This window comes from Muscardinus avellanarius (assembly GCF_963383645.1).
Source record: "Muscardinus avellanarius genome assembly, chromosome: 20".
NCBI lineage: Eukaryota > Metazoa > Chordata > Mammalia > Rodentia > Gliridae > Muscardinus > Muscardinus avellanarius.
In genome coordinates this window covers 5,477,837-5,505,633 of record NC_137806.1, presented here as the reverse complement: position 1 = coordinate 5,505,633, position 27,797 = coordinate 5,477,837, and the positions used below count along the sequence as shown (strand labels likewise).

At 41.3% G+C, this 27,797-nt stretch overlaps 1 protein-coding gene across 2 annotated transcripts in view; it reads right to left on the bottom strand.

Annotated features, from left to right (window-relative positions):
- ARMC3 (armadillo repeat containing 3) overlaps positions 1-27,797 on the bottom strand; it is a gene marked incomplete at both ends in the record, with an annotated part of 97,507 nt that overhangs the window by 30,989 nt on the left and 38,721 nt on the right. For both annotated transcript variants that reach the window (XM_080716880.1, XM_080716881.1), the window contains 2 exons: positions 9,937-10,042; positions 10,138-10,290. In XM_080716880.1, the coding sequence (XP_080573006.1) occupies positions 9,937-10,042; positions 10,138-10,290 (259 nt within the window). The remainder of the gene's footprint in view (positions 1-9,936; positions 10,043-10,137; positions 10,291-27,797) is intronic.

Genomic DNA, 27,797 nt, shown 5'->3' with positions numbered 1-27,797 from the left:
GAGCAAACAACCGATACCTACAGAACAGTGTCGCTAAGCTACACTGCTTAAGTTAGATTTTTAAAAATTCTATTTTGAAATAGCGTCTCACCAAGTTACTGGGGGGTCTCACCAAATTCTTGAGGCTGTCCATGAACTTGTCATTCTCCTATCTCAGCCTCCCAAGTACTGGGATTATAGGTGTGCACTACCAATCCCAGCGAAAATCAAAATGTTTTGATTGATCTGAATCAACTCAAGGGGAGTAGAGGAAACCTCTGCCTGCGTTGAGGAGAGAAGGGAAAAGCGCTCACTGGCTTTGAGTTTGCAAGAAGGGAGAGGCTTCAACAAAATCGGGATCTCCCCTTTTATCACCGACAGCTGCCTTGAAGTTTTTCATTTCCTTCCCATCCCCGGTGCTTCTCCAAGTCTCTTGAGGGAGTTTTTAGGTGGAGTCCCACGAGTGAAATTGTGCACATCAGACAAAACATATCTCAGGAACATACGCCCTTCCCATATCAAGGGCGTCTCTTTCTGGTCTGTGCAAGCGTTGTTAATTCTCCCTGAGCACGTCATCAGAGGACACTGCTGGGTACCCCTCGGAGCGGGACCTTTGCTGCAGTTTGAGGCTCACGGCTCGACCCCTCTGTGGAGGCTGGTTACACGAATCAAGGGATGACCTTGGGCAAGACAGAAATCTGTTGAACAGAGCCCACATACAGGGTAATATGCGGAACCCGGTGGAACAGATGGTGATGTTGGCAATGAGAACCTTGTTTGTTAACAGTGATTACAGCCGTTCCCACCAGCATGACTTTTCATATGTCTCCGAGAGTTCTGTCACATCAAGGAAGACATATTGGTGGCAGACGCGCTGCGAGTGGTCAGGAGAGCTGCGTCTGCAGCATGGCTCTGGGGCGACATTTTTAAGCCTTGCAGGCTGCGTTAAATCTGTGCAGGTGGCACAGCAGCCCTCGTGATAAGCGAGCCCCCTGGTTATCACCACCGGGGTTGGAATGCTGAGAACAGGATTCCTGATTCTCGTTCCAGCCAATTTTTTTTTCAGCAAAGGTAATGATCCAAGAAGTGAACTGTGTTTGCTAAATTGGTCAATCTAGGAGCCCAAAACAGCCATCACCCAGCGGCAGCCCCACAGCTGCAGAAAGCTGGGGTACACACCCCCAAACTCTGGTTGAACTCCAAAACCGGCAAAACTCACCGAGAGAATGTGCTCCTTTAAAAGAAGTCTTATTTAGAGCAGCTTTTCACTGTTAAGGCAGGGAATCACAACTAATTGCAGGCAAATGCTTCAAATGAAGGGGTTTTAAATAACATGTAATTATTAAAGTCAAACCTAGCCGCAGACGCAAGTGAGTTTTGCATCACATAGCAAAATAAGAAAAATGGGGGAAAAAAAACACTAAAAAAATGTGAAATCTCTGGGCACAGTGGTGAATCCCTGGAATCCCAGCTGCTTCAGAAGAGGAGGCAAGAGGATTGCAAGCTTGAGGCCAGCCTAGGAAACTTCATGAAACCCTGTCTCGGCATAAAAATAAAACAAAAAGGGCTGAGATGTAGCTCAGCGGGAAAATGCCCCTGAATTCAATCCCTAGTACACAAGAAAAGAGAATATACGAAACCAAATTGTCTATGTGAATTGATGTGCCGCCGTAGGCATGATCCTGAGGCTTTCAGAATATTCCAATGTCATAGTTTCTGCACAGAATCTCATAAGTGCAGAGTCCAGTCACACTGACCCAGCACTTCGGCAAATGCTAAGTGTGTTTTTGTCGCCAGTTTGGAGGCAGTCAATCAAAGTCTGGCGAGATCAAATGCAAGTTTCGTACACAGAGCGACACGGAGTCTTTTTGGCCTCTCTTCTCAGGCCCAGTCCTTCCCTTCCACACACGCTCCCCCCTCTTTTCAAAGCTAGCAGGCCCTGCCAGTAATTAATTCGCTGACACGCCTTCCCATCACACAGGAATGACGGTCCAGGGGCTAGGATGGTCACAGCAAGTTGCCCAATATTTCTGTTTTGCCTGGTAAATGTTTTCTGTAGATGACAAAGGACACGGTCCAAGGCAATTAGAGAGGCCATAGTTTTGCTTCTCTTAAATACATATTAGGGACACCGAGTTGATTTTCTTACCAAATAGTAAGGTCACTGGATGCTCTAGTGTCTGCGTCAGCACCCCAGGCCCTGGCTGGCGTGTTCTGCTCAGCATTGACATCCTTTGTCCAAAGGCCCCTCGGTGACCAGGCCACTTTCTAGAAGCCCTTGCAGGACCCCAGGTTCAAGCCCCTCCTGGTGACGTGGTTTTAGTGTTTACGGTTTTATTTATACTGCGATGGCTTTTGAAATGATCTTTACAGTTACCTATGTCTTGCTTGTTAGTCTCCTAGACTGCATTGTACGCCTCAAGGAGCTTCTGTTTTCTTCCCTACTGTGTCCCCACAAGTAGAGCTATGCCTAGCACATAATGAGCCCCAGGAATGGAGAAATGACTACAAGGGAACCCCAAATCCATGGGTGCATATTGAGATAAAAATGCTAAAGGCCATAGAAAGGAATAGCCACTACCCCCAGAGGGAGCTGAGCTCCGAGTTCCAATATTACAAAGAGGGGAGTTACTTAGATACACAAAATAGAGTGGATAGTCTAGATCCCTTTTGCTGCTGAAAAGAAAGAATAAAGATTCAGAGAGATCATGAAACAAGTTAATCAGGAGACACAGGACTGAATCGTGGTTGCTGACTTTTAATCCATTTTCTTTATATATTCACGAATCTTTTACTTTTTTGGTGGTACTGGGGATGGAACCCAGGGGCTTCCTACCTCCAGGCTACACCTCCAGCCCTATTTTATATTTTATTTGGAAACAGGGTCTCACTAAGTTGCTGAGAGCGTCACTAAGTAGCTGAGGCTGGCCATGAACCTGCGCGATCCTCCTGTCTCCGCCTCCCAAGCGCGGGGATTACAAGCGTGCCCACCACGCCTGGCAACATTCACGAATCTTTTCATCATCAAAAAGCACAATATTTTCAGGAAAAACAAAAACAGGGCTGGGGGTATAGCTCAGCGTTAGAACATTTGCCTAGTATGCATGAAGGCCTGGCTTCCACCCCCAGCATCACACACACAAAATTTCTTTAGAAGTCTAAGATGAATAAAAATAAACTTATGCAGGTTTATGTATGCTTCAAATTAAAAGATAATCACACAATATAAGGACATCAAAATGGTCTGATAATTTTCTCTGAAAATCAGTAATTAAAAAATTGCCAGGCGTGGTGGCGCACGCTTGTAATCCCCGCGCTTGGGAGGCGGAGACAGGAGGATCGCGCAGGTTCGAAGCCAACCGCGCTGGCTTAAGAGACCCTATTTCCAAATAAAAAAGTATAAAAAAATAGGTCTGGAAGTAGAAGGGTTTCCAGGAACCCCAGTACCACACACACACACACACACACACACACACACACACACACACACAATTAAATCTGAGCCAGGCGTGGTGGCCGCACGCTTGTAATCCCAGCATTTGGGAGGCTGACACAGGAGGATCCGGATTTACGGCCAGCCTCAGCTACATAGTAAGGCTCTTTGCAACTCAGTGAGACCCTGTTTCAAAATAAAGAATAAAAAATAGGGCTGGGGTTGTAGCTTGGAGGTAGAATGTTCCTGGGTTCCATCCCCAATATCACAAAAAATTAAATCTGGAGGAAGTTAAACCTGAGAGTACCAATAACTTTAAAATAATGCTTTACAAGTATTGGCCTCTGATCTGTAGGTAATAAAGGCAGCATGGATAATTTTCTAGTTAAAAATTTTATGATATTAAACTAACTTTACTGGTTGGTGGTAAATCAAATTCACCTGTATAGACAGGTCTGGGGGAGACAGCAACTGACATAAAATGAGGATTTGGAATTCACTAGCTTTATCACAAAATTCAGCTTTTCATTCTATATGATTTTTAAATTCAGTATGATTCTTTTCTCAATCCAATATAACCAAGGTAATATTAACAAGGCTCTAATGGTCAAGAGGAATCTAGGATCTAAAGTGTGGAAACAAAGGTTATCCACGTGGCGAACATGTGTGGAAACCATGCAGAAATAGCCCATCAGTTTACCGCGAAAGCTCTCCCGTCTGTTTATCTCTGAAAGTCAGAGGATTCTCAAAGTATTAAATAACATTTTTTTAAGGAATCATCTTTTTTTTTTCTTTCCTACAGGGGATCGAACCCAGGGATGTTATATCTCTGAGCTACACCTCCAGCCCTATTTTTTGTTTTTGAAACAGGGTCTCATTAAGCTCTGAGAGCTTTGCTGAGTTATGGGAGGCTGGTTCAAACCTGGGTCCTCCTGTCCCAGCCTCCCAAGGACTAGGATTACAGGCCTGTGCCACCATGCCTGTCCATCCCTCTTTTTTCTTCTTTTCTTTTCTTTTTTTTAAAGTTGAATCATTTAAAGAACAAAACAGTCTAAAAGTAGTGCAATTTCTGGTGCTAGATACTCATATTGTGAGCATGCCAATTCAAAATTATAGAAATAAGTTTAAAGAGAACAATTTTTCTATTTGTCAAGATCAAAGCTCAACTCTGGGGAAATAACAATGATATGTATGCTGTTCAGAGGTGTTCTGTTCATCCTACATGGTTACACAGCACAGTAAATATTCATTTGCTCGTCAACGAAGGTATCAAGCATCTCGAAACGACTGCACCTCAGACAGGGACAAGCACCAGCCTCTATCTTTTGAAAACACCACGATGGAATGCTCTCCGGATCTCAGCCTTTTACTAACCTTAAGATATCAGGTCCCAGGGAGTGCTGAAGATCAAGCTGGCGCCCCTCCCCCTCCCCAGCCGCCACTAGGGGTCAGTAGGAAGACGCGGTTCCTCTCTGGACGCGGGGACAGCGGGGACCAGGATCCTAGGAAAAGCCCTAGGGGACAAACCCGCCACCGCATCGCTGTGTCCTTAAGTCGAGTCTAGAACTTGATTTTACATCTTTCATGGGTGATCTCTGTGGCCAGGGTTGCTTTAATGGAAAGCATTCCAAGTGCTAGGATGACCCGTTCTAAGTGAATCTGAGTATTGCCAGGAAGTAAGATTGAAGACAGGACGTTAAAATTTCCTTTTCAAAGGGTGATCACACACGTGCCTTCCCACCCCAAAGGTGTGTGTTCCGGTCCTTTCTGTCCCTTCCTGGAAAGGGACAGAGAGCAGGGAGTGAAACTCGCAGTGTTGTGCCAACTTTGAGAGTTTCTTTGTTTTGTTCCCAGCCTTCAAAACCACCGTCCTCACTCACTGTGATACAGTCATTATTCCACAATAAAATAGGGGCACTTCTAGAGGACATGCATTGACTTAAATTTACAAGTTCAGAGAAATAGAAAGGATGGCAAAAATAAGTATACAAGTCCATTTCCTTCCTTCCTTCCAACTTGATTCAGTGGGGTAAGAAATAGTTCTCTCTGCACACCAGAGAGGGTGATCTCATTTACAGTCACGCCCTCCCTGCTGTGGGGACTGTTCAGGGAGTTTGGTCACTAAATAAGTGCAGTATTGGTTTTTCCCCGAAGTGGCTATTGGAGGTTCCGACTTTCAAAATATTATATAAAATTCCAAATGTGAATGTGTTTTATATTTTCCTCTACAAATTCTCTGTCTAGTTTGGGCACGACAGACCCTGAATAATTCTAGTAGGCATTAAAATTAGCCAATGCTCTATATCTATGGTAGCAGGAGAATTTTTAAAGCCGATAATACAACATGACAGATCGTCCGGTTTTGATGGAGACATCCAGAGGTTCCTGAGGCACCTAGACGTGTGTTCATATAATTTGGAGCATCCTGTCTCAGTCTGGAGTCCCTGGGGGGCCTCCGCATCTCATCCTCTCCTTTGTGTTGTCCTGGCCGGAAGTCACACAATGGCAGGACAGTCCCCGGAGGACATTTCTTTGTCTCTGGTATTGTGCATGCTTGGCCGTGGTCCAATGAGCAATCAGTTAAATATTGTTTAAGTAGCCATTATATATGCTACCATTTAGAACTTTCTTGGGCCATTGCTGTTGTGGGAAGTCAAGAAGGAGTACAAAAATTAAAAAAATTAAAAAACATAAAAATGGAGAATAAAAAGGTCTTTAAGATTTAGGGAAATCACCTCGTCCTTCCCTTCACAGAGATAACACAGAATAGGTGTGAAGGGAATGGGGTTAATGGGAACTATCACATTTATTATGTGTAAACAGTGGGTTTTAATTGTAGATTTATAATACCCAAATCAGCTTTCACTTATCTCTGGGTTTAAAAATGATTGTAGTCATTTGTTTTATTTCTTTTCCTCAGCTTATTTTCTAAGATAATTGCACCTTTTGAAGAATATCTAACATTTATACTAGTTTTCTAATCTTGTCTTGTTTCATAGTTTGCCAGTGGCCAGATTTATTTGTAATTGGCAATGGGAAATGAGAAACATTGAACCCTTTTCCATTCTTGGAATTAATTTCAAAACTAATTCTAATTGCATCCAACAGATGGCAGTGATGTTATAAATTAACAGTTTGAAATATTCTCATTATATGTGGGGTTGCCTCCTCGGAAGGACGTCAACTACAAACACCTCTCTCTCTCAGTACTTGCATAACGACCGCACCATTTTGGTCAGTTAGGGCAGGATAAACAATATGAGGTGCAGCTGGAAATGTTTCCTATTGCAAAAATTAACAGATTCTCATTCCCAAAAAAGTCCTATGCACTGAGAATTATCCAGTAAATTAGCAGTGTACCAGGAAAAGATATGTGTCCAAATAAACTAGATGAATTTTATTTATTTATTTATTTATTTTTGGTGGTACTGGGGTTCCTGGAAGCCCTTCTATCTCCGGGCTACACTCCCAGACCTATTTTCACATTTTTTTTTTTTTTTTAATTTGAAAACAGGGTCTCCTAAGCCAGCGCGCGCGGCTGGCTTCGAACCTGCGCGATCCTCCTGTCTCTGCCTCCCAAGCGCGGGGATTACAAGCGTGCGCCACCACGCACGCACGGCTAAACTAGATGAATTTTAAATCATAGAATTCGTGATTACTTCTTGCTTTCCATTTTCACCCATTTCTCCCTTTATTTTTCTAGTACTGGAGACTGAACTTAGGGATCCTTTACCAATGAGTTACATCCACAGCCCTTTTTCTTGTTTTATTTTGAGACAGGGTCTTGCTGAGTCAGGGTCTTGCTAGGTTGCTGAGACTGGCCTTGAACCTGAGCTCCTCCTGTCTCCGCCTCCCAAATGCTGGGGCTGCAGGGGTGTGCCACGACGCCCACCCTCCGTGCAGTGTGACTCGACGCCGTGCCCCTGGTGGCCTCTGTGCCAAGGGGATTTTGGAAGTGACAAGGAGGGGTGAGGGAATGAGCCTCGGGCTCTTCAGGGAAAAGCGTCCCAGGCAAGAGGGTGGTAGTACCGAATCCTAAAGCTAAGTACTACCGGAAGTTGAATGAACTCGCACGGCAAATCTCAGGGCCCACTTCATCGTTTTACTCCACCACCTGAGCTTCCTGGTAAGTAAAGGGATTTGTGTCTGTTAAAAGTATGTTAAGCGCTGGGCGTGGTGTCGCACTCTTGTAGAGATAGAGGCAGAGATAGGAGGATCGCTCAGGTTTGAAGCCAGCCTCGCTGGCTTAAGAGACCCTGTTTCCAATAAAAATATAAAATAGGCCTGGGAGGGTAGCCCGGAGGTAGGAGGGTTGCATCCACTATGATCTATGCATAACCCCGAATGCCTGGGAACTTCACATATGCAGAAGATACAGGAGAACTATGAGGGCCAAGAATGACCTCGGAGAAGCCGGAATACGTCCTTAGAGAAGAGACCCTCCTTTATTGCTTTTGTATAAAAGTTGTTATAGCTGGTTACCTGCTATCTGAGCCTTTAACTTACAGAAAGGAAGGAATTGGCAGGAAACTTTAGCCGGGAGGAAATTAAAGACTCTGCCAACCAGATCAGTTGAAAATTAACAGCTGGCAGCCTGCCAGGAGGTTAGCAAAGGCATCAAAGCCCCAAGGGAGGGTCCTGGAAACATCCCTGGGGGGCAGCGGGTGACCTCCACCAGGGCTCCCAGGCCTGGATGATCGGATTTTAGAATATGCTAACTCAAACCCCTTACAGGTTTTTTTTTTTTAAATGTTCTGTTAATTGAAGAAGTAGATTTGAAAGTGTCTGGGAAACTTGAATAACTAGGGAGCTTCGTTCAGGGAGAAGCCCAGATAGTAGAGATCCCTGAGCACCCATTCCAGAATGTTCAATTACTTTATTTGGGAAGTGCTGGGAATTGGACCCAGGGGCATTCTACCTCTGAGTTATCCCCTCGGCCCTATTTTTTTTTATTTGAAACAGAGTCTCATTAAGTGGCTGAGAGCCCTGCTAAGTTGCTGAGGCTGGCCATGAACCTGTGACCTCCCTGTCCCAGATTCCTAAGTACTGAGATTATAGGTGTGTGCCCCCATGCCTGGCCAAATTACTTTAAAGGTGAAAACCCGCCACAGAGGAAGCACACATTCATTCCTGTGGGTATGTCTTTTTGCTTTGTTTTTACCAAGTTTTGTTAGACTTTTCATTAGGGTCTCATAAGATATCTTTAAGGCCTTCTAAAATATTTGTGCTGGAAGTAGAAAAAAGGGAAGAAAGTGAGAAATTAAGTTTGTGATGGGGAAAGGGGAGAATGCATTCCTAGTTAAGAAAAGGCCATAATGTTACAAAACAATTTTAAGTAACTCACATACCAAATGAGATGGAGAAAGGGAAAATGTTTTTAGTTATTAAAGTTGCTTCCAAGAAATTTCTCCTTGTTTTATAAGGCAATCTTAACTTCTATAAAGAAGACATTCAGAGATCAATAGACCTTGACTAAATTTCCAGCTCAGCTATTTAGTAGATGTGCACCAGCCAGGCTGGCGCACGCTTGTAATCCCAGTACTTGGGACGTTGAGTCAGGAGGATTGCAGGTTGGCAGCCAGCCTCAGCTACTTAGTGAGGCCTCCACAGGTTAGTGAGACCCTGTTTCAAAATAAAGAATAAATCCGGGCGTGGTGGCGCACGCTTGTAATCCCCGTGCTTGGGAGGCGGAGACAGGAGGATCGCGCAGGTTCAAAGCCAGCCGTGCTGGAGTAAGAGACCCTGTTTCAAAAATATAAAATAGGTCTGGGAATGTAGCCCGGAGGTAGAAGGGCTTCCAGGAACCCCAGTACCACCAAAATAAATAAATAAATAAATAAATAAATAAATAAATAAATAATAAAAAAAATAGGGCTGGGGATGTAGCTCGGTGATAGAATGCCCTGGGTTCGATCCCCAGGCCCAGGGGGGGAAAAAAAAATGTGTGCACCCAGAAAGACTGGCTAAGCTTGTGGAGTTCATTTCCTCATCTGTTGATAGATTATTTTGATGATTACACATTAAAAAGACTATAAATCACACAACACAGTGCTTGTTATACGTTATACAAAAGTGTTTTCTTATGTTCCAGACTTCTAGCTGCATTTGCCTGTACTATGTTGCTCTTCATTGACATCTTAAAATGTCTCCATATTTCTCTGACGATTAAATCCTTTCCAAATGGCACTTTTTGTTTTTTTCTAGATTTACCCAATGCGGTCTCTTTTATTTCCAGCATTATCCAGGTTTACTTTCAGTAGAAGCTTCTACAAAGAGTTAACCTTTGCCTGAACCAATTTGCCTACACGGTTTCTTAGCAAACCCAGGAACAGTCAAGATTTCGTAATATCTTTAGAGAACAGGTCAATCTGATGATTCTGTATTCATAAGGGGCCCTGAAGAATAACCCAAGATAAACTATCTGAAAAACAATGTAACTATCTTAAAAGTCCAAATTAAAAGCAGGGCACCTGGTTGGCAAGCACCCCGCAAAGAGTGTGGGTTCGGGGGATTTCTGCCCTTACTTCGCGTTGGCGGGGTTGCAGGTGGTCAGATTTGCCAGCGCCAGGGCTGCCGCCTCCCTGACCTCCTCGTGGTCACTTTTGAGCAGCTGGACCAGCTGCGGAATCCCTAAGGATACAGAAAGGTAAAAATGTGGCTTGGAAACATCTGTGCATGCTACAGTACGCTCCCCTAAAACCCCCCAAGCGCCTCTGGCTGCTTACCCTGAGTGTTGAAGAAGTCTTTGCTGCCCGAATGCTCAGACATGGCTGAGATGGCTTGGGAAGCGGCAATTTTAGTCCCATCATTTTCAGAACCCAGAAGGGTTACCAGGCACTTTTCCACCTCTTGTTCATGGAAAATTTTTCTAGTTTCAGCTTTTGTGAACCAAAAGAGAGAGAGAGAGAAAAAAAAAATCATACTCAGAATTTAGTTACAATAACTGCAAGTATTACTACTTACCCACCCAGAGTCTGATAGAAATACAAACCGATGGCTATGTTAGTGTCAAACTCTAAACAAAATATATACCTATTTACCCGTTAGAACATAGCAATAAAGCAAAATGCGTCACGGGTGTTCCGTTTTTCTCATTTCCGTAAATAATACATCAGCAAAGAAAGTTCTAAACTAAGAGGTAAGGTTTCAGATTTTCTGGATACTTATTTTTATTGATTTGTTTTTTGATACTGGGGATTGAGCACAAAGGCTGCACCCACAGCTCTCCTTTATTTTATTTTATTATTTTATTTTATTTTATTTTGAAACGGGGTTTCACTAAGTTGTTGAGGCCGGCTTAGAACCAGCAATTATTTAACACCAATCCTGTGCTGACACAGTGCTCATTGTCCACAGAGGCTATCTTCCCACCAAGGACAGAAGCCTGTTTGTTTGAGGATTATTTTAAGAACAAAACCCAATATTTGAAGAACTCCTATGCTGTCCACACTGGCGAGCTAATGCTCCGGTCTTCAGGGGAATTCCGGAGGGAGGACAATGTCGTGCTGAGCGGTCAAGAACCACCCGGAGTCGTAAGGCGCTTACCGTCTTCTACCAAAATTCCTATAATCGTCTCTTCCTCAGATTCCAATGCATGCGTAAGTAGAAACCATTAAAATTATTTTAATTGAAATATCACCATAAACATAATCTAAACATATGTTAGAACAGTTTCTGCTATTTGAAACTATGTTCATGTCCTGATATTCACCCCCACTAAAAGCCACTAAATTTGAAACCAAGGTTTTTTGTTTTTGGCCCCGGGGGATCAAGCCCAGACCCTCTTACGTACGCTAGCAAGAGCTGTACCACTGAGCTACGCATTGCCAGCCTAAAAATAAAGTATTTTAAATGTTCTTTTGTTCCCTAAAAATTTTGTTCTCTTGAATTAGTTTGATTTCTTAAATAAATGACAATCTTATTACTATAATAAAATAAATTTGCATTAAAGTAAATTGGGATATTTAAACCTAAGTTTTTGTCTTGTGTATTACTCTGTTCTTTTTAAAACTGTTCCTTAGTTTAACTTCAGATGCTCCTTTAGTTAATTTAAAATGTTCCTTTAGTTAATTCTAAATAAGTTACTTTTATCCTTTTAGGTATGCATAAGAAAAAATATATCAAACTCAGTTTTAATGTCATAAAAGGTACCAGAGATTAGTGTGAAAAGAAGCCAATTACATATAATTTCCTTGCTAAATTTCTTTCAGGTCCTTCAAAAATTTTATCACAAATTTGATTCTCCTCTAATGACCTTTGTCATTTTTTCATAATTAAAGTTTATGAAATCAATTTTCATGACTAAAATAGAAGATGTGTAGATATAGGCTCTTGGGACGTTAATATACGAGAAGAATATTCTTGTAGGCTAAGAACCTCTGCCAAAAAGGCTGGTGGTGACATATTACGGCCTCTGCACGCGGAACTCATTCATGGCTTATTGTAATTAACTTGTTTTCTCCAGAAATATTTTCAGAAATTAATGGTAACTAGGTTTCCATTTTAAAGTTAAGATATGATTTCTTCTTTTAATAATCACTTTAAGAATTCACCCTTTTTTATGGAAGCAGCCTAACAGTTCTGTGGTGCTCTATTTGGGTATATTTTAGGCCTCTGTGGTCTGATACGCAGATGTAGACCCAGAAATCTGGCCCAGGCCGGCACGGGCTCAGTTACTAATACTGCTGCTCGTTTCTCCCAAGCCACTCACCGACCGTGTCCTTAATCCTATCAGTCTAATTCCTGGCTCCTCTCATTCTACGCTAGTATTCAAGCAGGTCACAATCGAGCTTCATAAAAACGCTGCAGTTAGTACTTAAATCTCAAATCTGTGGCTCCTAAAATGTTTTAAAGTACCTGTAGGCCATATTAGTTTTCGCTTAAAAAAAGAATCTGAAATTTTTTCAGACTCTCTGACCTATAATGCATAGCTGTATCCTTAAGACTTCTTTGATGGCTCTAAATTAAATTTCCTAAACGGAACCTTATTAGCATGGATTCTATCGAGAAGATTGGCCAAAATATGGTAGCGATTAATTTGAAAAGACCGACTTTGATATAATTGTTGCATTCAAGAAAACAGTATATATGCAGTTATTGGAAAGATTTTAAAAAATAACTTAAGTAACTACTGCGGGCAATTAGTCTCTCAATCCCGCTGGGAGTGTTCTTAAAAATCCAGCAGTGTTCACCAAACCTCAAAAGTGCTGACTGCAGCTTGCCAATAATAGATTTAAAAGATGAATTAACATATTAACCAAGGTCTTTCATTGAGTCACTAGGACAAGAAGTAAAGTATTTGCGGTTCAATTGCGCATATAATAGAGACAGTAAGGTAGTTATGCCATTAGCAGTGTCCTTTAAAAATAACGCTTGCTCAATATCACTCAAATAAAAAGCAGGAGGCTTGCTGCTAAAGGAAGTCTGCGTGCCATGATGCGTCTCTTCGCCTCTGCCCAGAAGTGCCTATTGTACCACCTTTGCTCCTGTAGAGATGTTAATGCCAGTTCATAAACCTTGTGGCAACGTGGTAATTAACACCTTCCTCCTACTGGTCTCCGGTCAAAAGCACGCTGGCTTTTGATTGCGTGTCAAAACTCTGCCCCACCAACAAAGCTCACAGAACGCACATTCCACGGCTGTGTGTTCCGACTGTGTTTTCAACATATGGTGGCGATGCAAGATCTGGTCTAAAAAGAAAATTTTCAAGATGATGGAAAGTTAAACATTTATAAATTTCCAGGCACAGTGGCGCACGCTTGAAATCCCAACAAGCGGGAGGCTGAGACAGGAGGATCACAGGTTCGAGGATGGCCTCAGCAAGTTAGTAAGATTTTAATCAACCTAGTGAGACCTTATTTCAAAATAAAAATAAAATGGGGCTGGGGGAATAGCTGAGAGGTAGAATGTCCCTGGGTTCAATCCCCAGTACCAAAAAAAATAATGCTAAAAATTATAAATTAATAAATTAATTCTTTAATTAAAGAGTTACATTGATCTAACAATAAAAAGAGTAAGATGTGTCCAGACCTACTTATAAGTGGGATTTTCTAGCTGGAGAAAAATTTTTAAATGTCTTCATGCTTTATTTTTATGGTACTGGGGATTGAACTTAGAGGCTCTCTACCCCTGAGATGTACTTCAGCCCTTTTTCTTTTTCTTTTGAAACAAGATCTCACTAAGTTGCAAAGCTTGGCCTCAAACCTGTGACCCTCTCTCTCAGCCTCCCGAGTACAGGGATTACAAATACGAACCACCATGGTTCCCTTCATGATTATTTACTTTCAGTACAGTTATTAGGAGATAACCTTGTGAATTCTTCTCACTTTTAGAGTTTACTATTGTAACTAATAAGAAATAAACTGGCTGGATCTGGCAGTACTAGGTCAAGGCAGCCTAAGAATTAAATGATTATTTTCTTTTTCTTTGTGGTACTGAGGATGGAACCCAGGGATTCTCTGCCTCTGAAATACACCTTCAGTCCTATTTTATATTTTATTTTAAAACAGTCTCACTAAGTCGCTGAGGCTGGCCTCAAACCTGTGATCCTCCTATCTCAGCCTCCCAAGTACTGAGAGTATAGGCCTGTACCACCACAGCTGGCTGGACAGGAAGTACAGGCAGGACCCCAAAAGAGGCAGAGTCTACAATCAGGCAGAGAGGAAGAGGTAGGCCTTGCAGTTCTGGCCAGGTTATTTCTACCTGGATCCAGCCATTTGAAGACCACGGATACCAGCAGTTAAGGAGTAAAGATATCAACAAACGCAGAGGAGGATAAGCAGGCGAGCGAGGACGGTGCCAGCTCACTCGCAGGCGCTCGCCCCAGGGCGGTGACTCTGACCGCACTGGGTTCCCGTCAGAAACAGGCAGTGCCGCCCACAAATACTACGGCTGAGGGCAAGAAGCTCAGAATGGAGCCATTTTCTCAAAGCCCCATTCTTGCAATTAGAAGAGGGTTTATTGTTAAAGGTTTCCTTATATAATGAAAAGAGAGAAAGCTCAAGTCTTCATGGAATCATACCTGTTTCTACAGGCTTTAAGAATCAAGCTTTCAGATCTCCTTAGCTAGGAGAAAACTGAACTGTCCGGGCACCCACTGGGTTCAAGGATTTGACATACTTTTCCGGTGTTTGCACCATCACCAAAGGTGGAATCGATTTAGGAAAGGAGACTGTGCCAGAAAGGTTGGAGGAAGGGTACTGGTCGAGTGAACGGAATTATGGAAACGCAAGCTTTGGGGCTGGTTTGTAGCTCATTGGTAAGGCACCTGCCCAGCACTCAGGGCCCAGAGTTCAATCCCCAGCACCACGGGGAGAGAAGGCTTTTACACTAATAGATAGAACCTGCAAGGCAGTAGTGAAGGGCCGTACTGTCGGGCAGATGGGTAGCTCGTTAGTGATGTCACAGGGTACGTGAGCCTCTGCCCTCTGGATATGAGATTCTGCTAAGCAATGGAAGTTTTCTGCTGAGCTTGCTTGGTGCTCCACAGTAGTAGGGTTACATTACTTTAGTTCAAGCACAGGTTTTTCCTTTAATTTATCACTGTAGGAATAGAAGGACTGGCAAGAAGAGACTGGTGGGTTATACTGGATTAAGTCATGCAAAAGTAAATTAGGAATTAGGAAGTGTGACTTTGTATCTAAATCCATGAAGGACATGGGTGCTGTTACTGAATTCCGGTACCTGGCCCAACCTGCCGAATCAATTGGAACAAGCCTTTGGGAAGAAGGAAAAAAATACTTATTGACTTGCTAGCAAATCAGAGAAGCATCCAGGAATAAGCCCTGGATTCTCCCCAAAGAAACCAAGGCTCTTAAGAGTTAGTACTTCAGGGTCATGATGGCGTCTTATCAGAGGGAAAGCATTCACATTTAAGTCTTCTTTGAACCGGTTCTAATTCAGATTCACAGGTGCTGGGTCCCCTTTCATCAGCAAATGGATAAAATGGGGAAAGGGCAAAGGAAGAAAAAATGCCAGCTTTGACACAGGTCATCTTTTAGCTCCCGGGGTTGGGAGCAGGCCCCGCTTATAACACCAACGAGCGAAAGCAGGATTTTCAAACTCAGGACCAGACTGAGGACTTCCATCGAAGCAGAAGAGTCAAAAGCTGCGGCCCAGCAGGAGTTATAGACTGCAGATATACTGCAGAACACAGTGCGTGTCTGAGCAGGAACAAATTGATAACCAGTGGCTGGGAGAGCCCAGAAGATGCAAGACTCCCCAGGGCCGCACGAGGTGATCTGGACTTCGCCCTGTTTATGCCAGTCTGAGTTGAATCCATGAATTCAGAAGACACACAAGCTTCAGGCCATCTGAAATGACATGCAGGACGCTGTGCCCATGTACGGAGGGGGAAGGCTATTCTTTGACCAGATTCTCAAAGAAATTCCAGACTCCTCCAGAGTTGATTTTGCGCACTGTTAGCTGGGCGTGCTTGGAAGCTGTCAGAAACACAGGCAGAAATTCAGAAGACATGTCAGAATTAGAAACAGATTTGCAATTCGTAAGCAAATAAGGAAGCGTTGGAAACATGACTCACAAGTGAGACTGGGCAGGAAGATTTGAAAAGGACTAAAATGGGACAAGAAGCCATCACCAACACTGAAATGTTAGAGCGGAGCAAGCTGGCAACAGGAAAGGGGTCTCTTGGTTAATCTGGAGAAGAGTCAGGACAGAAGAGGTATTAAAACCAAGGGGCAGAAGGGTTTTAAGGAGGAGGGGACGGTCAACAGTGGACGCCACACAGAAATCACACGTTCAGGAGGACATCTATATATCTAGATTTAGCTGTATCTATAGATATATGTTCTCTTATATATAAATGATTTCGAGTTAAGAGTTCAGTGTCAAATTCTACAAGAACCGTTTTGGAAAATGACTTCACATGCAGGTATGTTAAGTCATGGACGTGAGTTAAGGAGGTGGGCTTATTTGAAGAGTTTGAGAAAAGTTCAAAACAGGACGGTGGGTCAAGGGTATAAATCATGGACCTCTCGCGATATTTCAGACTTTTCTCAGTGTCTCATATAACCAGCGGGAGCAGGAGGCTACGGGACCCTGGCATGGTGGTGCTGCTAATTTAGAAGAATGTATCCTTGTCTTCAGAGCTGTAAGCTCAGGATTCCACAGGCGTCTCAGCGGATGGAGAAAGCAGGCAGAGGCGCCATGATTCTTGTCTGTTGGTTAAAACCAGGCCCAGGGAGGGCACCCTGCAGCCCACGGTGGGCACACAAAAAACTGAAATCACGGAAGACTGCTTAATAGGTATGTTAGAACAGAGATGGTTGGAAAACCGTAATTATTTTGGAAGGAAAAGATATTAAACAAGGCAAAACAATTCAAAAAACGGTAATAGAAAAAGAGAGTTTCTTGACTGTGGGGGTGGGGAGGAACCAGTTTGGAGATCAACAGGCTTTGTTGTGTCAGCGTAACACAAAACAGTAAAAGTGGAGCTGCCTCAGACTACGACGCTTCAAAAGCAAGGTTCAAAGGTAATTGGAGATTTCCCAACCCAGCTAAATTGTCATATTTGTTTAAAGGTAACAAATGCATCCACAGGTGAAGTCTCAAAAGCACACCATTCTTGTATACCCCCTCTTTTTTGTGGTACTAGGTATGGAACCCAGAGGCATTCTACCTCCAAGCTACACCCTCAGCCCTATGTTTTTTCTTTATTTTGAAACAGGATCTCACTAAGTTGCAGAGGGCCTAAGTAGCTGAGGCTGGCCATAAACCTGCAATCCTCCTGTCTCAGCCTCCCGAGTAGTGAGATTACAAGTGTGGGTGGCCATGCCCTGATCTCCAAATAGATGATTTGGAAGTAAAATCTTAAGGATAGGGAGGCTCTTTCATGAGAATCTGACAATGTACATTAAAACATTTAATGTGTATATAAACCTAAATGGTAAATGTGGACAAAGTTGAATATAATGGCAAAAAATGAATCTTAAAAAAAAGGTTTTTTAAAAAAAGTTTATTGATTTAGGAGAGGGAACCTATAACCCCATCTTAAATTTGCACACATTGGAAAAGAAAAAAGTTGTGGAAGCAAAATTGCTGAATGTCATAACTACAGTAACTATCTTTAAAATAATTAAAAGACTTTTAAATCTGTCAAACGAAAGAAAATGGCACAGAAAATAAAATGCAGAAAGCATGATGTCAGAAATAAAATTAAATACAGTAGTTGTAAAAACAGAGCACACCCTATTTCTTTACCTCGTCCTTTAGCAGTCATGAGGTTTCCCCAACATTCTAGTCTGTGGAGTCCCCACCATTTCTGTTTGTTCCCCAAATCCTAGCTATATTTCTGAAAGTAGTCCCCTCATTGGTCTCTATTTCAAACTCTTATCTGGAGTTTACAAAACTTTTTTTTTCTGCCCAAACCACCTTTTATACCACATGATGAGCATAATATAAAATTAGAATTTAAAGCTAACGCGCAGGAACTGAGGTTTTTAAAAACTGAATCAGTAGTGGATGTAAAACAGTATCGAGGAAAGCTAAATTACTTCACGTTACCAGGGCAAATCGACAGAAACCATGTAGTGGGAAGCTCCTAACACAGCCATCCCTCATCTGTGATGGGTCAAGTCAATAAAACAATAAACAAAACCCCAAAGAACTGCCCAACATTATTTATAAAGGTGAGCTAAAGATACATATAAAACCCTACGTTCTAGAGGCAACACATCTGTTTGTCTAGTCAACAACATGAATTCACTTATTCTCATTGTTTATCTTTTGGAACACGCGTTGCACACAGCATGCATACAGTAAACATTTATTACCTCGCAGAGTACAGCTTTTCTCGATTTAATAGATTGTGTGTGCATGCTGATCATATTCCAGCAAAGACAATACTAGTTTCAAAGCAAGGTTTGCATTTTTCAAAGTAAAAATAATAAAAATGTTCAGATTTCAAAAGAAAGGCTTCAAGCCCTGGGTTCTGACTGAGAGAGGTACCCTGGCACTCACTGTAGGTCTTTCCCCTCAGTGAGTTGGCCCAATAGGCTGATACAGTTAAGAGATGGACCAAAATGGTTGTGTCATAGGACTGAAATGGGGGAGAACCACTAAACCACACGTGTTTATATTACATAAAATCAAAGGGCCTATTTCTTTCTTATTTTGATGGTGGGAAATAAGAAAATTCCTCAACCTAGGAGAATTCTTCCTCTGAGCTACACCTCCAGCCCTATTTTATTTTTTATTTTAAAATCAGGTCTTGCTAAATTTCTGCATGTTGGCCTTGAACCTGTGATCCTCCTGTCTCAGCCTCTCATGCACTGGGATCACAGGTGTATGCCACCAGGCCTGGTTTGTGGTACCTACTTTAAAAATACTGTCCATCTTGGGCGTGGTGGCCCATGCCTGTAATTTAGTACCTGGGGAGCTGAGATGGGAGGATGGCAGGTCTGAAGCCAGCCTCCTCAGCTTAATGAGGCTCTTATCCTGTCTCAAAACCAAAAAAAAAATAGGGCTGGGAGTGTAGCTCAGAGGTAGAATGCCCCCGAGTTTAATCCTCAGTCACACACACACACACACACGCCCGTATGCAAACACACAGTCCAGAATACTCATCAACACACTTCAAAGAGGAAATTATAAACAAGCGAAAGTCCTGAGGAGGCAAGAGCGTGATCACAGGCAGCCTGCGAGCGTGGTACACGGGGAGAGACAAAGCAAGACAAGGACCCTGGGATCTGGAGTGCCACGGCTGACGGGAACGCGGCACAGTCACGAAAGCAGCAGATACAGGTCCCATCATTAGATCCTAAAATAAAAATCTGTGATGACACGACTCGAAACTGAAATGTAGTTATTTTAGAACTAACATAAGGAAGTGGAATCAAGAAACACCGAGTGCCAGGAAGGAAGGATTTAAGGTCTATCTGCTTGAATTATTTTGTGTTACAAATAGAAAATGGATCTCAACAAATGACTCTGGGAAAACTGGATGTCTACAGGCAAAAAATATTGGAGTTGGACACTTCCGTTATGCCTTGTAGAAAATTTAACTTGATGTTGATCAAAGACCTAAATATAGGAGCTAAAACGATAAAACTTTTAAGAATAGGAGAAAGGCTTTATTATATTGGATTTGGTAATGTGTTCTTGAATAGGATGCCAAGAGCACAGGAACAAAAGAAAAAATAAATTGAACTGCCAAAATGAATAACTCACGTACATCAAAAAGACACAATCAACAATCCCAGAGAATGCAGAAAAATACTTGCTAGTTTTATGTTACATAAGGGGCTAGTACCCAGGATAGATGAAGAACTCCTATAACTCAACATCAAAACACCAAACAAACCAATTTAAAAGTGGCCAGAGTTGGGCATGGTGGCACATTCAGTCATCCCAGTAGCTGGGAGATTGAAACAGGAGAATTGCAGGTTTGAGACCAGCCTCAGCAACTTAGTGAGCTCCTCTTTCAAGAAATAATAAAAGGGCTGGGGTATAGCACAGAGGTACAATGCCCTTGGGTTTAATCCCCAGTGCCACACAACACAACACAACAAAAATGGGCAAAGGATTTGAATAGACGCTTCTGTCAAGATGTAGAAGAGTCCAATAAATAGACCAAAGATGTTCAACATGATTAGGGCAATGCAAGTCAAATTCACTATTTCATACTTGGTCAGAGGGCTAGTATTACAAAACAGAAGGTAACAAGTGTTGGCCAGAATGGGGAGAAATTGAAATCTTTGTGAATTGTCTGTGCACCAAAAAATGGTGCAACTGCTATGGCAAAAAAATATGGTGGCTCCTCAAAAAATTTAAAATAGCTGGGAACTATTTGTTCTAACTGGGGAAGCCACAACAGGAGGGTCTCAGGTTCACAGCCAGCCTCAGCTACTTAGTGAAACCCTGTTTCAAAATATAGAAGAGACAAAATGGTGATGGTGGGACGCAGCACATCTCAGTAGCTGAAACAAAGTTCAACTACTGAGAAGGCAGCATCTTAATAAACAAAATAAATATAGCTCACAACCCAAAACAGATCCAAGAACCACGGCAGAAGGAATCCAGTAACTCTGACCTGCAAGATCCACTGCAAAAAAGCCCGAGAGTGGAAGGACCTGCTGCAGACGTGGCCAGCCACCGGCACCATCACAGGCCGCAGGCCCAAACCACGAGTCCTGGAGTGGCAGCCCCAAGAAATTCAGAAAAAAACCCAAGAGTTTGAAAGTCGCATAGAGCTCCAACATCTTAAGCAGTGAGCTGCACCTGAGCATCTGAGAGGCACCATTTTCTCACCAGAGGCAGCACCTGCAGCAGCACAGAAAGTCCTCCAGAGACTTGAAAGGGGACCAGGAAACCATGTGCACCTAGAAAAGCCATAGGACCCAGCAGCAAGTCAAATTCACTCTCCAGAGCCCCAGACCAGGGCAGCCAGGTAACAGTGTGTGCCCAGATGAGCTATGGGAGCTGGCATGCACCTAGTGTGTGCCATGGGACATGGTGGTAACCATATGTGACCAGTGTACACCATGGGACCTAGCAGGCTAGTCCAATTTAGAATGTCCAGAGACATAGGAAAGGTGCTCAAGGCACAAAACCTGCACAGGGCCACAGGGGGTCACTCCAAGACTAAATTGGATACCCTTCACCCCTGCAGGTAGGGAAGCACAGGTCTGAGCTATAGGTGGAGAGTGCAAAGGCACAGACTAGAGGCTGGAAATACATAGAACCAGGGACTTGCACAGAACTCATTAACAGTGACTCCTGACGCCCTGACACCTAAACGCAAAGCTGTCAGAGGCGAGATAGGGACACAAATACTCAGAGAGTGGGTTCAGAAGCTGAAAATGGGGTACAGAGAAAATAAGACATTGGAAAATACTCCAGAAGTTACCACAGTGATCAGACATTCAGATATTATGCAGGTCTGCCCCATATTCATAAATTAGTATGACTGTTTTTGTTTTGTTTTGTTTTCCTTTTACTTGGGTGTTTTGTTTAGTTGTTTTACTTTGTTTTCTCACACAGTCTTTAGTACTTTTTATCTTATTTTATTTTTGTCTTTTTTTCTCTTTCTTACTCTTTTTTCCCCTTTTTGTTGGTTTTTGTTTGTTTATCTTTAATGTATAGTAGTTAGCTTTTGTATCTTTGTTTTGTTACATTATTCATGTCTGTTTGCTCCTTTCTCCCCTACTCCTTTTACAAACTTCTTCACTCTAGCCTAACTACTCTATTCTCTCAAAAGTTTTTTTTCCTTTACTGTGTCTCCTTGTTTAATACTCAAGGTGTTTCATATCTCCATACTTAAATATTCTACTAACTACAATAGTCCTACTACTTAACCTCCTTTCATTCTCAACCAGATACTACCTTATACTTAAATTCTTCCTCAACCTAATCATATCCTCTACCTTACCTGACTCCTGCACCCATCACTTCAGCTCCTCCATCATCACCCAACCCTCACCATTGGAAAAAGCACTGCTTACCTGCGGACACTTCTAAATTCCTACTACTAAGACTGGATTAGACATAATAGCCACAGAACATGCCAAAATATCAGAAAAACAAGCATGAAAACCTTGAAAATATGAGAACTAGGAATAGTGAAGAAACAACGGAAATCATGAATACTGACTTACAAGAAATGGAAGAAGAATTCTGAATCCTGATCTACAATATGATGAAAGGTCTCAAAGAAAGTGTACAGAAAATGAAAGAGGAAATGAAGACACTAAGAAAGAATCAGAAAGAGGTCTGGAATGAAATGAAAGAGTCAATAAATGAAATGAAGATAGCAATAGAAAAAAATTCTGGAAGATTAGATGAAATGGAAAATAGAATATCATTGTTAGAAGATAGCTCATTCAAAACTGAAAGCACAGTCAACAGCATACAGAAGTCATTACAGCAACAAAACCTAAACATCCAACAACTATGGGACAATATGAAATGTCCTAACTTACGAATAAAAGGCATTGAAGAAGGCATAGAGGTATAAACCAAGGGTATTCATAATCTCTTCAGAGAAATAATTTCAGAGAATTTTCCAAACATGGAAAGAGACTTGGACTTACATGTTCAGAAGACATACAGAACACCATTAAGACAAGGTCAAAGAAGGACCTCCCCACAACATGTAATAATCAAAATGACCAACATAGAGGCCAAGGAAATACTCTTAAAAGCAGCAAGAACAAAAGAACTGGTGACATTTAGGGGCAAAACAATAAAAATTACCCCAGACCCCAAGTCATGAATGCCAGGAGAAACTGGTATGATGTGATTCAGACCCTGAAAGAAAACAGCTTCCAATCAAAACTGCCATATGCAGCAAAATTATTATTAAAAATTGATGGAGAAACAAGAGTGTTTCAAGATAAGCAGTATCTCGAAAAATTCATGAATTCAAAGCCAACACTAGAGAAAATACTTAAAGAAATAAAACAAAGAAGAAAAAAGCAAGTTACAGAGAACCAGAGAAGAGATGAACTTGATCAGCAGGGTATCTAAGTAAAGAAGAAATAAAATATAACAAACAGAAGTTAGAACACAAAATGACAGGAAACAAAAATCATACTTCAATAATAACTCTGAATGTCAAAGGACTTAACTCACCAATCAAAAGACAAAGACTGGCAATGTGGATTAAAAAACATAATCCAAATATATGCTGTTTGTAAGAAACTCGCCTTATAGTCAAAGACATTCACAGATTCACAGAAAGTGAAAGAATGGAAAAAGATATACCATGCCAATGGAGACCAAAAACGGGCAGGGGTAGCAACGCTGATATCCAACAAAACAGACTTTAAGCTAAAACACATCAGACGAGACAAAGAAGGGCACTTCCTTTTATTAAAAGGAACAATCCACCAAGAAGATATAATTATAGTAAATGTTTATACACCAAATGTGAGTGCAGCCACATTTGTAAAACAAACCCTGCTGGACATCAGATCTCAAATAGACCCAAATGCAATGCTATTGGGAGACTTCAACACACCTCTCACACCACTGGATTGGTCTTCAAGGCAAAAGATGAGTAAAGAATCTTCAGAACTAAAGAAAACCATAAATCAAATGGCCCTAATAAACATAAACAGAATATTTCAACCAGGAACAACAGAATACACATTCTTCTCAGCAGCCCATGGAACCTTCTCAAAAATAGATCATATTCTCGGCCACAAAGCAAGCACCAGCAAATTCAAAAGATGTAATATAATTTCCTGCATCTTTTCAGACCATAATGGAATGAAAGTAGAAATCAACAACAAGAAATTCAAAAGAAACTATTTAAATACATGGAGATTGAATGATACACTATTGAATAATGAGTGGGTGAGATTGGAAATTAGGGGAGAAATAAATTTCTGGAAATAAATGAAAATAGAGAAACAACTTATCAAAACCTATGGGACACTTTGAAGGCAGTGCTAGGAGGAAACTTAATAGCATTAAGTGCCCAGATAAGAAGAACAGAGAGAAGAACCAAGTAAAGAACCTAATGCCACAACTCAAGGACCTAGAAAGACTGCAACAGTCTAATCCCAAAGCCAGCAGAAGGCAGAAATTGCTAAAATCAGAGCATAAATAAATGAAATAGAGAAAAAAATTCAAAGAATCAACAAAACAAAAAGCTGATTCTTTGAAAAGATTAATAGGATTGACAAACCCCTAGCCAATCTAACCAAAAGAAAGAGAGAATCAACTCAAATTATTAAAATCAGAAATGAAAACAGAGACATAACTACAGACAATGCGGAATTTCAAAAGATTATCAGAAACTATTTTGAAAATTTATACTCCAATAGACTGGAAAACATGGAAGAAATCGGTAGATTTCTAAGCACATATAACCTACCTAAACTGAACCAAGGGGACATAGCAAGCCTAAACCAACCAATAGCAAGCAAAGAAATAGAAACAGCAATAAAAATTCTGCCATCAAAGAAAAGCCCAGGCCCTGATGGGTTTTCCAGCTGAATTCTACAACACCCTCAGTTAAGAACTTATTCCAATACTTCACAACTTGTTTCAGGAAATTGAAAGAGATGGGATTCTCCCAAATTTCTTCTATGAGGCCAGTATCACATTAATCCCCAAACCAAATAAAGATACCTCAAGAGAGGAAAATTACAGACCAATATCCTTTATGAACATAGATGCAAAAATTCCAAACAAAATACTGGCTATACATATTCAAAACTATATCAAGAGAATTGTACACCACAACCAAGTTGGTTTCATTCCAGAAAAGCAAGGCTGGTTCAACATACACAAATCAATACACGTTATTCACCACATAAATAGAACCAAGAACAAAAACCACATGATCATATCAATAGATGCTGAAAAAGCATTCAGCAAAATCCAACAACCATTTATGTTAAAAACACTGCAGAAAATTGGAATAGAAGGAGTGTATTTCAAAATCATTAAGGCAATATACAATAAACCCAAAACCAACATCATATTGAATGGGGAAAAACTGCAAGAATTTCCTCTAAAATCATGAACAAGACAAGGATGCCCACTATCACCACTCCTTTTCAATATAATTCTTGAGACTCTTGCCGCAGCAATAAGAGAAGGAAATCAAAGGAATTCACATAGGAAGAGAGGAATTAAAACTATCCTTATTTGCAGATGACATGATCCTTTATCTAGAAGACCCAAAGAACTCAACCAAAAGACTTCTGGAGCTTATTAACTAATTCAGCAAAGTCACAGGATACAAAATCAACCTAAAGAAATCAGTTGCTTTTTTTTTTATGCCAACAATGAATCCACAATGAAAGAAATAAAGAAAACAATTCCATTCACTATAACCTCAAAACCAATAAAGTACATAGAAATAAACCTAACCAAAGATGTAAAAAACCTGTACAAAGAAAACTATAAAACATTAAAGAAAGAACTCAAAGAAGACCTTGGAAGATGGAAAGACCTCCCGTGCTCATGGATAGGCAGAATAAATATCATCAAAATGGCCATTCTGCCAAAAGTGATCTATAGGTTCAATTCAATTCCCATTAAAACACCAATGACATTCTTCACAGACCTAGGAAAATCAGTCTTGAATTTTATATGGAGAAAGAAAAGACCCAGAATAGCCAAAGCAGTTCTCAGCAACAAGAACCAGGCAGGAGGCATCACAATCCCGGACTTCAGATTATACTATAGAGCAGTAGTAGTAAAAACAGCATGGTATTGACACAACAACAGGCAGACTGACCAGTGGAACAGAATAGAAGATACAGAAACAAACCTGCATACCCACACCTATAGTCAATTAATCTTTGACAAAGGGGCCAAACTCATACGCTAGAGAAAAGACAGCTTTTCAACAAATGGTGCTGGGAGAACTGGCTATCTATTGGTAGAAAGATGGAACTAAGTCCTTACCACTCACCATGCACAGGAATCAACTCGAGATGGATCAAAGACTTAGAAATTAGACCAGAGACTGAGAAGTTATTAAGAGGAGGGCATAGGCTCAACACTCCAACATATGGCACAGGCAGTAAGTAGCTTTCTCAACAAGACCTCCAAAGCACAGGAAATTAAAGCAAGAATTAACAAGTTGGATGGCATCAAGCTAAAAAGTTTCTTTTCATTAAAGGAAACCATCAAGAACCTAAAGAGGAAGCCTACAGAATGGGAGAAGATATTTACCAGCCGCCACTCTGATAGAGGATTAATATCCAGAATATACAAAGAGCTCAAAAGACTCTACACTAGCAAAACAAATAACCCAATCAAGAAATGGGCAACTGAACTGAATAGACACTTCACAAAAGAAGAGATACAAATGGCCAATAGATTCATGAAAAGATGTTCTACATCATTAGCTATCAGGGAGATGCAAATAAAAACTATTCTGATATTCCATCTAATCCCAATCAGAGTGGCAAACATAAAGAAGTCAAATAACAACAAATTCTGGCAAGGATATGGGAAAAGAGGAACTCTTTTACACTGTTGGTGGGAGTGCGAACTAGTTCAGCCGCTATGGAGATCAGTGTGGAGATTCCTTAGAAAACTGGGAATAGATCCACCATATGATCCAGCTCTACCACTCCTGGGTATTTTTCCAACGGGGTTGAAATCAGAGAACTACAGTAACATATGCCTACCTATGTTCATAGCAGCACAATTCGTAATAGCCAAAATATGGAACCAATCTAGGTCTCAATCAACAGATGAATGGATTGCAAAATTATGGGAAATACACACAATGGAATTCTACTCAGCTATAAAGAAGAACAAAATCATGGCATTTGCAAGAAGATGGAAAGACCTGGAGAACATTATGTTAAGTGAGATCAGCCAAGCACAGAAAGGGAAGGGACATATGTTTTCTCTAATATGCCCAAACTAGTGAGCATTGGGGATACCAGAGGGACTCCAGAAAATGGAGGGGAAATCTCAGCAAAGCTAGAATGGAAGGATAGGAGAGGAAGAAGGCTGAGGTTGATTAATGGAGGAGCTACACCTGAATATGTGTAAAAGTATAAATATAGCATGGTCAATCATTGTTGGGAGGGAGGAAGGGGAATGGGGGCAGGGGAGATGGCACCAAGAACAGTCTAAATGTACACCATTTTCAATATGTTCCACATATAAGTAAAATTTAAAAAATAAAAATAAAGAAGAGAAAATAGGGCTGGGGGTATAGCTCAGAATTAGAATGCCCCTGGGTTTAATCCCCAGTCCCACAGAAAAGAAAAAAATAAAATAGAATTACCATATGGTTGAGCAATTCCACTTCCAGGTATATACCCCCGAGAATTGAAAAAAATATACAATCAAAGAAATATTTGTTGGTTCGTGTTTATAGACCCATTATTCATAATAGCAAAGCAAGCCAACTGCCCATCAGTTGGATATGAAATGTGGTACATGGATAAGTGAAATGTGGTATATGCATACAGTGGAATACTATTCAGCCTTAGAAAGCAAAGAAATTCCGACCCATGCCTCAACCTGGATGAATGTTGAAGGCAAGCTAAGGGCTAGATAGTCACAAAAGGATAAATGCTCTTATTCCACGTAGATGGAGAGTGGTCAAAGTCATGGAAAAGAAAGCGGGATGGTGGCTACCAGACGCAGAAGTTAAAGTTACTCTTTTATAGGCCTCAGATTTTAGTTGTGTTGAATTAAGAGTGTTCTGTGAATGGATGGTAGCATGAACATGTGAACATATTTATATCTGTCTGTCTTTATTCTGCCTGCCTGCCTGCCTGCCTGCCTTTATTTATTTATTTATTTATTTATATTTGTGACACTGGGGATTGAACCCAGGACATTTTACCTTTGAGCTACACCTTGAGCCCTATTTTATTTTTATTTTGAAATAAGGTCAGGCTTGCTAAGTTAACAAGAGTCTCACTACTTGCTGAGGCTGTCT